This window comes from Orcinus orca, chromosome 6 (assembly GCF_937001465.1).
Source record: "Orcinus orca chromosome 6, mOrcOrc1.1, whole genome shotgun sequence".
Classification (NCBI taxonomy): Eukaryota; Metazoa; Chordata; class Mammalia; order Artiodactyla; family Delphinidae; genus Orcinus; species Orcinus orca.
In genome coordinates, this window is record NC_064564.1 from 11968116 (window position 1) to 11986500 (window position 18385).

At 34.0% G+C, this 18385-nt stretch overlaps 1 protein-coding gene across 1 annotated transcript in view; it reads right to left on the bottom strand.

Moving 5' to 3' along the window:
• Window positions 1-18385, bottom strand: part of GLRA3 (glycine receptor alpha 3) — a 158097-nt gene that overhangs the window by 54973 nt on the left and 84739 nt on the right. The window contains exon 4 of the mRNA XM_004278690.4: window positions 8219-8442. Coding sequence (XP_004278738.2) covers window positions 8219-8442 — 224 coding nt within the window. The remainder of the gene's footprint in view (window positions 1-8218; window positions 8443-18385) is intronic.

Here is an 18385-nt window from a genome sequence, read left to right on the forward strand (position 1 = left end):
GCAGAAATCTCCTTACAACATATATTTTATGGCATTGTAAATTGATATCCTTTGAATAAACAGCCTCTTAAAAAGCAACTGTTGAAATCAGTTTGCCTTGTCTTTTAAAAAATTAATGTCTGTCAAAGTTCAAAAAATAAGTACATATTGTACAAGGAAACTTTAATTATTTTCACAACTGAATTTCAAAGAAAGTGGTTGTATTTAGCTTAAGTAAAAGTTGAAATTGTGTTATGATCTTTGACAACTCGCCGTGTTTAGTATTTTTGATGTAAAGTTTCTTCCTGGTATTTATTTGATGGTTAATGCAATAATGCTTCTGCACTGTAAGTAGTAGGGTTGGATGTCCTGGTACATATTAGTAGTATCAGTAAATGAAGCAGCAGATAATATTTAACTGCCCGTGATGTGCTTCCATTATCTTGTGGATAGGATGTTACCATCCCCATTTTCAATTGATAAAACCAAGGCTTAGATAGATTGTAATTTGCAAGAGTCCTCAAATTTGCTAATTTATGGATTCTGGAAAAGACCAGAACTTAAGCTTTTTTGGGTTTTGTTTTCTCTTTGGAAAGATAAAAATTAAAATCTTTAGTGCTAATTGTACGCCTGGCATTATCCTGAGTGTTTTACATAGATTATTTCAGGCTCAAGGTGATTAGTATTTTCACCATCATGCATGTAAGAAAAATGAGCCTTTCATAGGTAAAGAGACCTGCCCAAAATCACAGCTAGTAAATCACAGATTTACCTCCTGCTGGGTCTACCAAGATGGTAAGGCCCTGACAATACTTTCACCTGAGCCATTTCTCATGGCTGTTTGTGTAGCTGCTAATTTTGAGAGATGAGATAACATTCCCCTGGACAAAGAGAAGGTTTGCTTACAGCTTGCTATATAAAAGCAGTGGATTCCCCACACTCAGTGTTCCACAGCTGTGAGGCAGACCCGCAGGTGTGTTGTGCCCACCTGAGCCTGATGCATTGTTCCCACGAGACCTGAGGATGATGGGGAAGTTGAGCAAAGACCCTGAGGCTTCTGCTGCTTGCTGGCGATAAGGAATAAATTCCTTTGTCTCTGGCGCTGGAGTCCTGTGTCTGCAGTCAGCACTCATGAGATATTGGGTCGGCCAAAAAGTTTGTTCAGGTTTTTCCGTAACATGTTATAGATACATACATATGATACATAATAGGCTAACTTTATAAGTAGAATAAAATCAAATCCCAAACTTGACGATCTAGAGTCATGTGTCTCACCCCAACACCCTCACTTGAAAAGCACTTCATTTAAAAAATATCAGTATAATTCATGGATATCATTTAGAAGTTCAGACAGTTATATAAAACATACCAAAATCAGCTGTACCTTTGCCCTGCCCATCCCTATCCCCAGTTCATTTCTAGCTCCTCAGAGGCAGCCTTCTTTAGATATGTGTCTGCAACTTACATTCATATATTTAAACTGCTATCACGTTATGCTTGATTTTTAAAATTTGCGAAGGTGTCTATTAAATTGCTACAAAGGAAAATAAGAATTTACTGCCCTTATACCACACTCTGTATACACAACTCTCCAGCAGAATTCGAAATTCAGTTATGTAAACATTAATGGTTAAATTAATATGCAGTGTTTACATGTTGTGAATATGTAATTACTGTTCATGGTGAAGCTTAGTCATTTGCTGTAATTACAGTGCTTGGATAGCATTTTGTTTTCCCTAGTGTTAACAATTGTCTCATTTTAATCATCTCTTCCGTTTCTATTCCCTACTATTACTTCAGACTCAACAAACTCCCTTTCAGAACCAAATCCCTCTCAGTGATTAAACAGGGCAGGCAATGGATCAATTCCTTGCTTTTCATAGAAATCTCATTTCTTTTTCTCATCTCCCTTTCTGGTCAGATATTGAACCTCTGTATTGATTCTCTGATTTTCATATCCTTTCCTTCTGATTTCCTATTTCTTAATATCTTGATTCTACTTCTTGGCAGATTTCTTCACTTCATTTGTTCTTTGCAAGAACAAATATTTGATTGATGTTTTTTCCACTTTGGTTTACTAATTGCACTTTCTATGCTCTGAATGACTCCGTTTCTCCTTTCCTAAATGTCTCGTATTTCATGCCTGCTGTTGCATCATCTGTCCAGAGATTTTTATTTTTTCTTTATGGCCTTTTCTGCTCCCTGAATTTTCCCTTGAGTCATTTCTTTGTTTCTTTAATTTTCTTCTCTTTGCTCTTTATTTCCTCTGCATGTGTATTCTGGCCTCTGCTTCTTTTTTCATTACTGGTCCTATTGCAGGATGTCCTCCAATGTCTGTTTATATTGAAGAACGAGGTACTAAAAACTATTTGGAGTGCAACTAACAGCAGATGATTCACTGAGTAATGGTCTTCACCATAGGATGGCTGCCCAGATTTTTCACTGGTGGTTCCCCAACTGTTTGTACATCTTTCCTCTTGGGCATTTTAGGGGGAATAGGAATATCACCATTCAGTGTGCAGAACTCACAGAACCCTCATTTTCTTGGGGTGATGCTTCACCACAGATGCCAGGTGTGCCTGGAGTCCCTACTCTCCAGAAGTTCTTGGCCCAACTTGTGGAGGTTTTCTGTTCTCCTGCTTTCTGCCCAGTTCAGAAGGCAAAAAGTTAGATCCTAGTCTGAAGAACACAGGCAAGAAAATCAGGATAAAGGACTCACTGTCATTCCTGCTTAGGTTACATCAACTCTTTTGCTTTAGCTCCTTTCTAGCCCCCATTTTCTTATTTATTTATTTAGGCTGTGCCAGGTCTTAGTTGCGGCATGTGGGCTTCTTAGTTGCGGCACGCATGCAGGATCTAGTTCCCCAACCAGGGATCGAACCCAGGCGCCCTGCATTGGGAGTGTGGAGTCTTGCACACTGGACCACCAGGGAAGTCCCCTAGACCCCATTTTCTGAAGTCCTACCTGCCTCGAATTTCTAAAAGTTTGAGGATATTATTTTCTTCCTTTTGCATTCCCCCACTTTGGCTTAGGTTTTGGTTATCTCTGTGAAGTCAGTTTTCACAAGTGCATTCATTTTCAAGTTTCCTAAAATATCTTGTCATTACTCATCTGTCACTGTTTTCTTTCCCATTACTTTCATCTTCCTGTGTGTTAATATCATTTCATTCCTTATTCAGTTTATTTCTTTGTTTTAGTGGCTTTAAGAAGGAAGTACATCAGCCATAAAAAGGAAAGAAATTGGGTCATTTGTAGAGATGTGGATGGACATAGAGAGTGTCATACAGAGTGAAGTAAGTCAGAAAGAGAAAAGCAAATATCGTATATTAATGCACATATGTGGAATCTAGAAAAATGGCACAGATGATCTTAGTTGCAAAGCAGAAATAGAGACACAGACGCAGAGAACAAATGTATGGATACCAAGGGGGAAAAGGGGTGGGGTGGGAGGAGTTGGGAGACTGGGATTGACACATATCCATTATTGATACTATGTATAAAATGGACAACTGACAAGAATACACTGCATGGCACAGGGAACTCACCTAGTGCACTAGGTGCACTAGGGAGGGAAGTCCAAAAGGGAGGGGATATCTGTATGTGTACGGCTGATACATTTGGTTGTTCAGTGGAGGCGAACACAACATTGTAAAGCAACCATACTCCAATAAAAATTAATTTAAAAAAATAATTAGAAAAACATTTTAAAAGGAGGAAAGAGATTTCAGAAAGTGTAATTACAAATTATACTGTCTCCAGATGATTATCAATTGAAGTAAATTGGCCTCCTAATGGTAGTTCAAGTAATCACAGATTAAGCTAAAATGCTGTCACCAAGGTGCTAGGAAATATGAAGAATTTTAAGGCAGAGAAAATGAAGAAATAAACATGTACAAAAAAAAGAGAAGGAAGTAGTGAGAAATGGATAAGTTCAATAAGTCAGGTTTGCCAGGATATTTTGCTTCTTTCTTTGAACAGGCAGGAAAGCAGATCTCTCATGAAACATCACAGATGCTCCATTTGTAAACTGAACAAGATTTTTTTTTCCTAGCACAACTTTTGTTAACAAAGAAACTGTTTGCCATTTGAAAATTTCAAAGTCCTGTGAGATTTCCAAAAACAACTCACAAAAAAATGAATTTAGTCTTTGATCATGTGAGACAGGATAGAGCAAACAAAAACCAGGGGCCAAGAGACATCATCAGTTTCATCTGAACTCATACTGAAAGACGAAAAATGCAGTTCTGAATTATTCTATAACTTTTCTCAAAATATTAGAAGAAATGTGGGAAATTCATAATGGATGGCACCATTTTCCAAGTCCAATGACTTGATATAAACAACTAAATAGCCATAATCATATAGGATACAATAGAATACACACACACATTGCATTTCAATTCTATCAATGGAAATCTTCTAGACATTATTATTTTGCAGAATGATTATTTCATGCTACCTGGTGATATATTCTTGCAACCTATGACACCCAAAATCTGTCTGAAATGAAAAGGTACCTTACAATTAAAAATAAATTATACCTTTCACAAAGTTAATTTTCAAATTAGCAGGAAAAGAGGTAAATTTGCTTTGTTTACACCTGGCATGGATCCCCTGATAGCCATCAGAAATCCACATCACAGAGGAGTCAAGGGTCGTGACTTCAGGTTAAAAGCCTCTGTCGCTTAAAACATATGTATTTAATTCATAAGTAATATATAACTCTTACTGAAAAAGTCAAACAATATTAACTTACATATAGTGAAATCTATAGTTCATCTTTATTTCTACCCAAGTTTTACAGCTCATTTCCATAACTGGTTATTCTTAACCAATTGTGGGCATCCTTCTGCACTTCTTGTATGGAATTAGATATACGTGTATCTTTCCATACACTTTTAGGCTTAAATATATAGAATGTTTTAAACAAAAATAAGCATGAAACATTTCTAACCTTAAAGATATTTTGGAGTCTTTTTCTTATGAATACATTTAGGTCTATCTCATGCAGGGTACTTCTTGATGTTGGGCTATCATTGTGTTCTGTCTTGTTCTCATTTGTGAATATATAGGGTCTTTTCTTTTGTTGCTATTTCAGTGGTGCAGCGGGCATCTTTGTAAATGTGTCTTGTGTACACGTGAACACATAAGTAATGTAAATTCCTAGAAGCAGAATTGTTGAGGTGAAGGATAAGTGTATTTTATATTTTTATATATACTAAGAAATCGTCTTCCAGTTAATTTCAAGTCATATGCCTACAAAAGGGTATTAGACAATGCTATTACATCTTGTTAATTTCTGCCAATATGTTTATAAAAAATGTTTTATTATTTATTTTTCATTTTCCCTTACATCAATGTTATAATTTTTGCTTCAACTGTCAAATATAATTTAGAAAACTTAAGAGGAGAAGAAGAGTCTATTATATTTGCTCATATTTCTGAAGACAGTTTCCTTTCTTCCTTCTTGACGCTCCAACATTTCTTCTTTTATTATTTCCTTTCTGTTTAGAAAACTTCCTTTAGCTATACTTTCAGGGGAGTTCTACTTGTAACAAATTCTTAGTTTTCCTTTATCCAAGAAGGTCTCAATTTCCCCTTCATTCCTGAAGGATATTTTCACTGGGCACAAGATTCTAGGATGACAATTCCTTTCTTTCAGCACTTGAAAAATATTTGTCACTTCTTTCTGGTTTTTGTCATTTCTGATGAGAAATTTTTTTTCATTTCAATTATTTTTCCCCTATAGATAAGCTGTTGTTATTCTCTGGATGTTTTCAGGATTTTTATTTAGTTTTCAGAAGTTTGTGTATGATGTGACTTGGTATGAATATCTTTGGGATTTAATTCAATATCTTGAATCTGCAGGTTTATGCCTTTTGCAAAATGTATATGCAAGTTTCAGTCATTAATTCCTCTAGTATTTTTTGTAGCTCTATACCCTATTCTCCCTCTCCATCTGATTGTTAGACTTTTGTTATACTGCCAGAGGTCCCTGAGGCTCTGTCCTCCCCTGGCCCCCAATCTATCATTTCTCTGTTGTTCAGAGTGGGTAATTTTTTTACTATTCTTAGAGTTCACTGAATCTTTGTCCTCTCCATTTTTCTACTGAGCCCATCCACTAGGTTTTTATTTTAATTATTGTATTTTTAAGTCCTAAAATTTTTATTTGGTTCCACTTTATACCTTCTATTTCTTTGCTGAGGCTTTCTATTTTTTTATTGCTTTCAAGCATATTTGTAAGTGTTCACCGAATAATTTTTGTTATGGCCATTTTAACGTCTGTCGATAATTTTAACAACCTCATCATCTTGTTGTTGGCATCTGTTGATTGTCTTTTTTCATTCAGTTTCAGGACTTTCGGGTTCTTTGTATGGTGAATGATATTTGGTTGAAGCCTAGACATGTTTATAATATTTTATGAGACTCTGGATCTTATTTAAACTTTCTGTTTGCACTGGTTTTCTCTGACACTGCTCTGTCAGGGCAATGGGGTGTGGGTGCTACCTTATTCCTTCCAGGTAGAGGTAGAAGTCCAGTTCATATCCCAGTCTAAGATTTATAAAGAAAAAATTATCCCACGAATTCACTTCCATGTTGTTTCTTGGGTTCCAAGGTCCTTACTCAGTCAGTGTTATTATGACTACCATTGGGAGTCTCCCTAAGTTTGTGATATACATTGTGTCTAGGGTTTTCAGTTGTACTTGGCAGAAGAAATGGGGAAAACTATATCTGCTCCATCTTCCCACTATCTTTTGATACTTATGCTTTTTAGTAATTTTCCAAAAAAGTTCAAAATTCTCTTGCTTAGACCTAGGATTCACCACTAAGCTATTCATTCATATGGGAGCACAGGGCTTAATTAGTGAATGAGACCTGAAATCTTCCTTTATGTATTATGCAACAATTAATGATTCAGGATTATATTAACACATATTAGCTAGTTTTCAAAAATCTGATGAAAGTGTCAATTCACAATAGAGTGATGTCACCTTGTCATTCTTAGGAAATGATAAATGTATTGAAAGGAAATTTGTTCACATGGAATAGAAAAATATGCAAAACAGATATAATATACTGGGATAGAGATATTAGCATTATTTACAAAACCACTTTGTAGAAAAATGTTTTCAAAATCACTAAGCTACTAAGATTAAATTTTCATTCCTGTTATTTCTATTTTATACTATTACCTGGCAAAAATAGCAACCATCCCTGATATTGAGCAGATGAACTCAAAATCAAATATACCCATTCCTGATGAGAAGAAAAGTTAACAAAAGGGAAAATAGAGAGGTAAAATCTAAGGAATTAATATTCAGGCTACAGCTCCAATATTAAGTTTACCTTGATACCTTTAAAACATGTTACTGATGATACAAATATTTTTGAAGCAGTTGCCTATTACCATAAATAGAGCATATTGTCTCCTCTAAGAAATATGACATGAATTCTCGTCCTAACTTCCTGTTTTTTTTTTTTAAATTGAACTAAGTGATAAAAATAATTATGGAAAATTTAAGATAACCATTTTATTTTAGAATGTTTAGAATAGTTTTCAGATGGCACACAAGTCATCAAGTAGATTAGTGTAGCTATTTACTGAATCTATACCTGTTTGCTATTAAATGAACAGCCAAAGCTAAATGAGTTCTAAAGTTCAACTATCAAGAAATGTTATTTTTTGTGTTTATATTTTGGTATTATTGTTATGTTTTGATATTAGCTTTAAAAGGCTACATGGTCTTCTGAGAAATGTATAATAAATAACTAAAATGTAAATAAGATCTTTTTCTAAAGGATGACCACAGAAGCTCAAGGACATCTTAAAAAATACATACACCTGATAAATAATTTATGGGAAATGAATCCCAGACAAGAAAACTTAAATATTTCTTCACATATAAATATTTAAAGAAAGTATGCATACATAAAAATACAATCACAACATATGATTCAGGCTACGTTCAATTTGCCTTTAAACCACCCACTAACTTGGCTGATGTAAGAACCTGGGCCATTTGTTAAAAAAGTGGATTTCCAAGAGTTACTCATACAGTTCTTGGATCTGGAACTTGGTGTCTTATTGTTGATTAAATATATTTGGGAAATGGTATAGTGGGAACTTAAGTGGAACAATGAAAGCACTTACTCAAACATTTTAAAACACTCACTAAAAACTAAAAAAACCCTGCTACTCTGTTTCACTGAAATCAGGGATTTAAGCCTATGGCTCACCTTATTGAATAAAGAACATTCCCATTCTTGAAAATTCTTAACAATTTGTTGTCTGTAGTAACTTCATGAAAGTTGGCTCCCTTTTCATTGGCAAAGAACAAATCAGGTTTCCAAATGGAGTCCAACATGGAAGGGTCTAGGTCTAAGGAGTCATCAGGATATTCACTATATGCAAGTCGAGGATCGTTCCATTTCTGACGAAGAAAGATATTCACTCTGTAATCCTGTGACAAAAGAAAGAAAGGGTGAAAAAAGCCTGGTTTAAAATATTTAGACTTGTATGTGTTAGTCTTTGGGCTGCTCTGAATTATAGCAAAAGCCACTGACATCCTTGTGAGCTTTCCATACCCCTCAATCCTCACTTGTTACCACCAAGAGTCGTTCTAGTTCTGAGGATTTGCCCAGGTTTTTTGTGATCTATATGCCTCCAAAGAAAAGGCCACAGAAGAGCACAATTTTATCATGCTTGTATTTTGCTGTTCCATTAGAATTTTACTTTCCTGGCTTGTCCGAATAAAATATTGGAATTGCTATTAGACACTCAGAATAAAATATTTTCGGATTTGCATTTATTTTCTAGAACCATTTCTTTTAGTAGGTATCCATTAGCATCCAGAATGCATTTAGTGAAATTTTCTTGAAAGCTGTCTATTTTCTAAAAATGAACATATGTACTTCTTTACAATAAAGGCACATTTTCTCATCTTTAGTATAATATGTAAGTTCTATGAAATTGGTGATTTGGTAAAAATAAAAGGTGGTTTTCAAATAAGGGATGAAACCTTTTGCTAGGTGTCCCATGTGTTTTCCAAAGTGACAAATCCTTTAAGATTTGACTTAAGAGATTTCCCAATTAGACCTTTCATAATTAAGTTAAAAGAAGAATCAATGATTTCAAAGTCTTGCTCACGATTTCCAGACTAATGTATAGAGTGACAAAGATTGACAGCTACGTGTATGTGTGGTATTTTTACACAGTATATGAGTATAAGTACTATCTATGACTTTACAAATACAATTTTCCCCTTAGACTTTTGAAATGAGCAAATAAACATGCAGACTTCATTATAAGTATAAGTGAACATTTTAAGAAAGCTTCATTTCCACAAAAAATAGCCAGGGCTGGAGATATTCAGAGAAACTGAATATCAGTTTTCGTCTATTTTTTCATTCCTTGAATACCAAATTACCAGTAGTCAGAATACAGTGACCAAGCAATCACAAAGAATGCTTCCGTAATATCAGACCCGTAGATTGGTTATCTTGCAAGGAGGTCAGATTCAGAGTTTGTAGTGAATGTTACAAATGTATATGTGGCCTTGATCATTAGTTGTGCACTGAGATCCCTGTCTTCTAACTGTAACTAAGGTTACATACCAGATAGTATTTTTTCTGCTTTCTAGGTGCCCCATGTATTTTCCAAAGTGACAATGGAGCAGAGGTCACTTCAGCTTTCTACCACAAAGCTCACGATAATGTGGAAATCTCACCAGCCTCGAGGATCTGCAGAACTTATAAACGGGGATACATGAACAAGCTTCTACCAGACAAGGATGGGTCATCCTCTCCTAGACTAGGGTTCAGAGCCCCAAGAAGCACAGCTCCATGGCTGGTGGCCAGTTCCTGCATCCCTCGCTGTCCTGTAATCTGTGCATCCACCCTAACTACCACCAAACACATTTAGTCCAATGATTGGACTAAAGTCAGTTTCTCTCTGCCTGACCTCTAGGGAGGACTAAAGCAAGACAAGTTATAATGATACTTGCCAGGAAAAATAACTGACTCGTAAAGAATTTCCTTTTGGACTGATTCTTAAGAAATATTTTTAAAGGTGAAGTATTTTTATGCTGTAACAAATTTATTGATTGAGAACACTCTGTGATGCTAAAATAAAAAGTCCTTTTAAGCTGTAGTCTATGTGATAAAATTTGGTAGACTCTCCCCATCTTTATGTGATTGGTTTACTGATAAACTTTATAGACACAATCTCAGATCTTCCAGGAACGCTTTTTGCTCCAAGAAGGAGCTGAAAAAAGACATCAAGTAGACTTCAGTTTCTGTTTCTAAATCACACAAGGAAAACATCAACTGTCATCTGTCACCAAGGCCGAATGTTATCCTGTATCCATTGTGCTCTTTTTGTGAATAACCAGGACTATCTTTGTTTACTAACATGTTGAGGTCTTTGGTTTAGAGCCAAGGTTCAAAGCAAAACTGAAAAATGACCATTTCCTGAAAACCCAGAAACTTAGTTTCAACAGTCCTCACAATTTGGGTTTTGACCTGCCTGCAAATGAACATTGTAATGGGAAGCTTCCCATCTGTGCTCAGCAACCGATTATATTATTTCTGAATCCTGATCATAAGTGAAAATGTGCAAAGAAAAGGGTATAAAAAACATTCAAATAATACCACTCTAAAAAAAGTCCTTGTAACTCAAGTTGAAATAACTTGCTTATAATAAAAGGCCATGGACCAAAGAAGGAAACAGCTTTGCAAAACAGAGACAAATGGATGTGTATGCAGCATATGAAAAAAAATGTCAAGTGGACTTACTAAAGCCAGTTTAAAAATTCAGTCATTCCTTGGACATACTTAAAGACTAAGTGTTTTTGTTTGTTTGTTTTGGGGGGAGGTTTCTGTTTTATTTATTTATTTTATTTATTTATTTATTATTTTTATTAACAGTGTTGTGTTAGTTTCAGGTGTAAGTGTTTTATTAAAGGAATCTTCCCTGTTCGCCCTGGCTATGCTTCTATAAGGATGAAAATGTAGAAAGCTTATATGTGAGTAAAAAAAGAAGAAGAATAAATATGAGATAATACATCATGAGAATGAAATCAATATTTGTATCTCACATTTCTAAAATCCACCCATGTATTGAATTCATTCATAAATCTTATAAGGCAGCTGAACTGACATTTACGTGTATGGAATCATTATATTTTAGAACAGAGACATTAATGATTCTTTTTCCCTAGAAACTTCTTTTGTAGTAATATACATTTTTGCAAACCCTTCAGAAGTTAATTTTATTTTTTCATCATTTTGCATGTTACACAATTAATGAGTTATTTTAAATGTTATATAAGTGTATTATTAATCTTGTACAACAGTGATAGAAATGTAATCATTATTTCATAATATAGAAAGACTAATTTTGACATTTTGGAAGTCAAATTTTATTATTAGAATAGAGTGTATCACGCTATTCTAATCACTTTAAATTAATTGTGTAGGAAAATATTTTGTTGACCAAGTAAAATTATATATCATGTTTGGATTCGAAAATAAGTATCCATTAATACGTGGTTTAAATTCCATCTGTATGTCACATAGTAAAAGAAGAACCACACTAAATTTTCTGACCTAGTATTTGAAATTCTTACATTATGAGGTACAAATAAATAATAATTCTATTAGGTGAATATTATAATGATTATAATATACCAGGTTCAGAAGTAAGTCTTCTTGGGATCAAATGTCACCTCTCACAGTGAATAGCTTTCTAATCTCCCTGCACCTTGTTTGTTCAACTGTGAAATAGGGATGGTTATAACAGCATATCCTCTGATAGAGTTCTTGTGAACATTGGATTGATCCACATAAAGTACTTAGAACCACACTCATTAAATGTTAGACCCCCAAAATTAGAAGCCATATTAGATAGAAATTTGCTTGCATTTTCTGTTTCTAAACTAGTTTTGAAGTACTAGGGGCATTTTGATTTGAATCTGGGATAGTTGAATTTGCCATAGAAGAATATGGGACAGATAATTGTAATGTTGAAATCTGGTGAATAATATCTTTGAAAATTTGCAGAACTATTATGATAAGCTTATCGTTGACTTCTGTATTTCAACATTTCTGTATTTTTATATTTTGTCTTTAATCAATTGCCCCTCCTCCCTCTTTATATATAAACATACATACATATACATTTTAAATTTGTTTGTTTGAGTATATAAGGCCCTTTTCCCTCATAGCAAATACAGCTGTTCACGTTTCACTTTGTGCCAGATGTTATACTAGGTGCTTCATGGGTTACTTCTACTATTCTCATAGCAAATCTGTGAGGCAGGTGTGATTATTATGTGTGCTTAGCTTCACAGATGTGGAGAAAGGAACAAAGACACATTAAGTAACTTCAATGGGATTACAGAGCTAATAAATGAAAGAGCTATAATCCAGACCACAAGTTCTGATTTCAGCGTTTTAACGATATACTGACTGCATAATACACTGCCACTCATGATTGCCTTGTATGCAAACCAAACATTTTATAAACTAACGCAGATTCTGGTTTATGTGGTTTATGGTGGGGTCTTTTGGTAAGGAATTTGGGGATTTACTGATCAACATGCTCGCTGATGGGAAATTGCAAGCACTAAAACTAAGTGTTCCCAGATTAAATCGAATTGTTGCCACATTGTCATTTGTCCTTAGGGGTACCCTGGTGGGAGACCAAATTTAGTAGAGAGCACAACCCTATGTATCAGCTAAAATGACATATAGAATATTATTGTCATCTTTTGCCTTACAGGGAAGCATAGGATTGCTAGAAATGAACTGAAATGACCAATTAGAAAAAAAGTAGAAAGAATCACCTAAAGTTAACAAAGAAAGTTAAGTACTTCTCTTTTCTTTGGTTCATAATTCAGTTAATTTTTAAATTTCTTAGTGTTTTCAGGCAATTTCTAATCCAGTAGCTAAGCCTACCCCCAACCCCTTCCCCCTTCCTTTTCTCCCTGCCTTCTCACTCCCTCATTTCTGCACTTTTCTGCCCTTTCCTCTCCTTCCTTCTCTATTCCTTTCTGTTTCTGTGTCTCTGTCTCCCTCTCTTTCCCTCCCTCTCTCCTCCTCCCCTTCACTCACAAACCTGCGTGCAGCACTCCTGCCCCCTCTGCCTCTTTAAAACCTGCTGCCAAATTATTATCTTGTTGTTGTGGGCAGGTGTTTTTACATTGTATTGTTACAGATCAAAGAAAATATATATCTACAATGCTGCCACTGTTGATACCTTAATACCTTTGTTTTCTTTTCTTCCTACACATTTTCACACAGTTGAAAATTATCATACCTGCTCTATGCATCCTTCATTTCACTTAATGTATTTTATGCATTTCCTGGTAATCCTCTTAATCATCATTCCAGTGGCTATATGATGCACTTTTCTTACACAAATACTTTTTCATGTGATTGAAAAGGGTCTAGTGCCTATGGAATTACGCAGTTTGTGAAAAACTGAAATGTGTTCATTTATTTTCAATAACCAAATATATTTTTTTGCTTTATGTCTCAATAAATCTGAGCAAGAATTAGGAGTATAAAGTATTTCTAAAAAAGAATGTGCCAGGCATATAATCAGAAGGTAATATGTCTAAAACAAGACTCTTTGAAAATGGCACTGTAAAAATAATCATCACAAAACAGCACAACAATAACCACCAAGTACAGTATTTTTTCTGGACCACTTGAATGCTTTCCAGTTGATTGTAAAAATTTTCATCTAAAATGGGGTTTGTAGTGGCAATTATCACTGCCTTTCTTATTTATAATTTGATTTAATGAGAATGGTTTTACGAATTCAACATTCAGTATACTAATTAATCTTTTGAAAAAGATGCTCTTTCCCAGGTTAAAGAATTCAGTTTCTACCCCTATTTTTAAAGTTATTGATGATACTGTTGAAGCTATTGTTAGGAAGTGGTACTTAATCTTATTAAATTATTGGAAATTTATTTGAGAGTCATGTGATTTTTAACTTGACACAAATTTTGCCCCAGTATATCATTAATCATTTACTGTCTGTAAAAAGTAAGATGTGAATACCTAATGGTATATACATATATTGGAGCACGTGTACATTGAAAAGTTGAGATAGATTATATTTTTTTAGCTAAAAACTCAGCAGAATTTATTCAAATATTAAAAGATCAATATTATTCTCAAAGTTATTTACCATTATGCAGCAAATGCTTATTTTATCATATATTGCCAACCTGGAATTTAGTTTAGTGTTGATAATACAATAGTGAAAGATAATCTCTGCTCTCCAATTGCTCACTATATTGTAGAAGATAGCCTGTAAACAGATAATTTTTTTCACATTATAATTGCTATGTTGGAGGCATGTACAGCAAGCTAGGAAAACACAAAGAAGGGCTAGCTAATAGGGACCAAGGTGGAGTGGTTGGGGAAGACTTCCTGAGGAAAATCTAATTGGGCTTCGTTTTCAAAGTGAAATAAAATTTAGCTGGGCAAACATTGGGGCCATAATAAAATGTGTCCTGTAAAATATTGGACAGAAAATCCAGTAACCACTAGATTTTTGTATGATTAATATAGGAATCTGGCTGAATCTTAATTATTATAATTTTTATATATATATGGGGCCCTATGACTGCAAATTATTTTCTGGATGAAGGTACAAACTATATATACTTCTTAAAAGTATTGCTGTCTTACAAGACAAGAAGAGGATTCTTCAAGGACAAAAAGAGTAGCAAAAATAAGAGTGAGCTAAAGCCAAAGGAATGATAAACAAACACAAATGCCTAAACTGGGAGACTGAGCCTTGGGCCACCACAAGGTAGAAAAACAGAACTTGTGACTGAGGATTAATTAATTAGACCCTCAATATTATCACAGATTAGGTTCAAACAAATATGAGCTCATAACAATGACAATACTTTAACTAAAGACAAAAGAAACCAGACATGAGCAGACATGGACTTCAATGGAAATACCAGATCAAGAATAGGAAATAAACATGTAAAATGTATTTAAAGAAATAAAAGATAAAGTTGATAATAGGAAGCTATAATACCAGAGATAGTTTTTAAATAATCGAATAGAATAATAAATGAAATGAAAATATAATTGTTGAAATTAAAAGTTTAATGAATGTGTAAAAGCATATAAGAATCAGTTGAAATGAGAATTGAACAGAATGTACAGCTAAAGAAATATCCCAGATTAAAATAGTGGGAGAAAGGGAGAAAGAAAAATCTTTTTAACGTTGAGTCTTTAAGGATAAAATGGAAAAACCTGAAGTAATCTGCATCTAATTAGGATCCAAGAAGGATGAATTAGAGTAGAGAAAGCCAATAATCAGAGAAAATGACAAGGATTTTCAGAACAAACATAAGAAACTAATGCTCAGATTCAGAGAACTCAAAATATATCAATAAAGGTATGTAAAAATAAGTTTATATGAAGACATTATATGAAAACTGCAGAATAGCAAAGGAAAAGAAAATACCTTTAAAAAAAATCACCTTTCTATTGCCAAATAATATTTCATTGTGTGGAATATCACATTTCATTTATTCATTCATCAAAAAGGAATGGAGTACTGACACATACTACAACATGAATGAAATATTACACTAAAGAGGCCAGTTACAAAAGACCATGTATTATATGATTCCATTTATAGAAAATGTCCACATCAGACAAACCTATGGAGACAGAAAGTAGATTCCTAGTTGAGGGGAAGCAGGGAGTGACATGGATGTTAGGGAGTGATAAATGTCCAAAAATATTTGTGATGATGGTTGTGCAACTGTGTGAATATTCTAAAAATCACTTAATTATAGACTTTAGTTAGATTAATTGTATGGCATGTGTACAGTAAGTACTTATCACCTATACTGGAAAATACTTAGACTGGCAGCAGACTTCTCAACATCAATAATGAAATTCACAATATAATGGGTCTATTTACTCAAAATACTAAGAGAAAATTACAGTGAACTCTGAATAGTGTACTCAGTAATATAATCTTTCAAAACTGAAGATGAAAGAAAGTCATTAAAGAAAAATACACAGCTTAATCTTGAACATTTATAAAGTGGACTTCTAATCAATTTACTTCAGAAAGACAGAAAAAAAAAAAAAAGCCACAGAATCCTGTTCCGAAATGCAAACAGAAACGATGAGAGGGCCTTCCCTGGTGGCACAGTGGTTGAGAGTCCGCCTGCCGATGCAGCGAATGCGGGTTCGTGCCCCAGTCCGGGAAGATCCCACACGCCGCTGAGCGGCTGGGCCTGTGAGCCATGGCCGCTGAGCCTGCGCGTCCGGAGCCTGTGCTCCGCAACGGGAGAGGCCACAACAGTGAGAGGCCCGTGTACCACAAAAACACAAACAAACAAAAAAAACCCTCAAAGAAATGATGAGAAACTGATTAAAGTGGATATAAATTCAACTAGTCTTACTCTATAGAAAAATGTTGCTATGAATGCATAATTTATGGGGTTTAAATGAACTGAAAGATTGGAAAGACAATATCATATACTAAGACTAAAATTGTATGTAGAAATATATCCAAAATATGTTAAAGACTTTTATGCAGAACATTTTATAATTTCTTGACAGCGTAAGTACTTAAATGGAGAGAGATGCCATGATTATACAAAAAAGATTAAATATTATGAAGGGAGTAATTGTTTCCAAATTAGTTGTTAGATTTAGTGCAATTTTGTCAAAGTCCAACAAATTTTTTGAGGAAATTGACAAGCAAATCTTTAATATATATTTATATTAATTACACAAATTATAAGCTTCAGGAATAGCCAAGGCATGTTTATAAAAGAAGAAAAAAAGTAGAGTGACTTCCTGTAATAGATACTTAAAATGACTAAAATGCTGTAAGACATTATGATATTGGTGCAAAGATAAAATGACCAATGGGACAAAATGAAGAGTCTGAAAACAACCCTTATTTGATATATAAAGGAAGTAGTTTGCAGATTAGCATTGGGTGCTTAATAAATGTTTCTGTATATGACAAAAAGTTCACATTCTATCCCAATGTGACACCGCTCAAGAAAGCAAGTTTTGGGTAAAAGTTCAAGTATAAGAGTAAAATTTTTAAAAATAGAAGATATAGCAGAGTAGTCTATGGCCTTGAGGTAGGGTAGATTCTTTAATAAATTCTATGATGTCAAAATTAAGAAATTCTATTCATCAACAAGCCACTTAAGGAAAATGGAAAAACAAACCACAGTGGAAAAAGGTATTTGCCACACAGGTATAACTGACAATTGGCTACTGCCAGACTATAAAAAATCTCATACCAATGGATGAGAAAAAGACAAAAAACTGAACAGAATATAGTCAGAAGAAGACATGTTTCACTGGGCAGAGACCACAAATGTCCAACAAATATGTGAAAAAATGTTCAAATTCACTGGTAAACAAAGATGTGCTAATTACGATATTGAGTACCATTTTATACCCACTGGGTTATTAAAAATAAGAAGTTTGATGATACGTAATTTGGCAAGGATATGGAGCAAAATGATAGTTTATATACTGCAGCTGAAAATAGAAAAAGTGGGGAAAATTGACATTGTATTATAAATTTGATATGTGAATAATCAAGATACAAAAATTTTAGTTCTAAGTATAAATCTTAAAGAAACCCTTCCACATGTGCACCAGGTGACATATACAAAATATTTATAGCAGCACCATTAGTGATAGTGAAAAACAAAAGCAAAACAAAACAAAGACTGGAACCAATCCAAACATTCATTGGCGGGAAAATGTATAATAAATTATGTCAACAAAATCAGATACCATATAGCTGTGAAAATGAATTAACACTACTATTTGCAATGAGGATAAATCTTAGAAATGTTAAATTTAGTAAAAAGAAAAAAGCATCAAAGATATGTTATAGCACCATTTTCATAAAATTCAAAACCAAGCAATCCCGCTCTCTCTCTCTTTCTCATTTATCTATTTCTATCTATTTCTCTTTCCCTCTCTCTAATAAAATTTTGAGAGCAAAGGAATTATAAACACAAAATAGTTCACAGTGGTTACCTAGGGAGATATTAGGAGAATGGGATTTGATGGATTATACAGGTATGTTTAATATTGGTAATATTTTAGTTTTGAAATTAGGTGGTGGTTTCCACAGTGTTTGTGTTATTAAATTATACCTTGTCACTTAAATATATTACTTATGCAATTACATACCAAAATATTATATCTGAATATGAAATTAATCACTGGAAATGCTCACTGGAACTACCCTATTCATTCATGGGAAATACCCTACACACTGTAGTGTTTTGTCATTTATATACTTTGTGCAATATATTTTATGATTTATAACATGTTTTTATTAGCATCTTGTTATGTCCATCTTACATG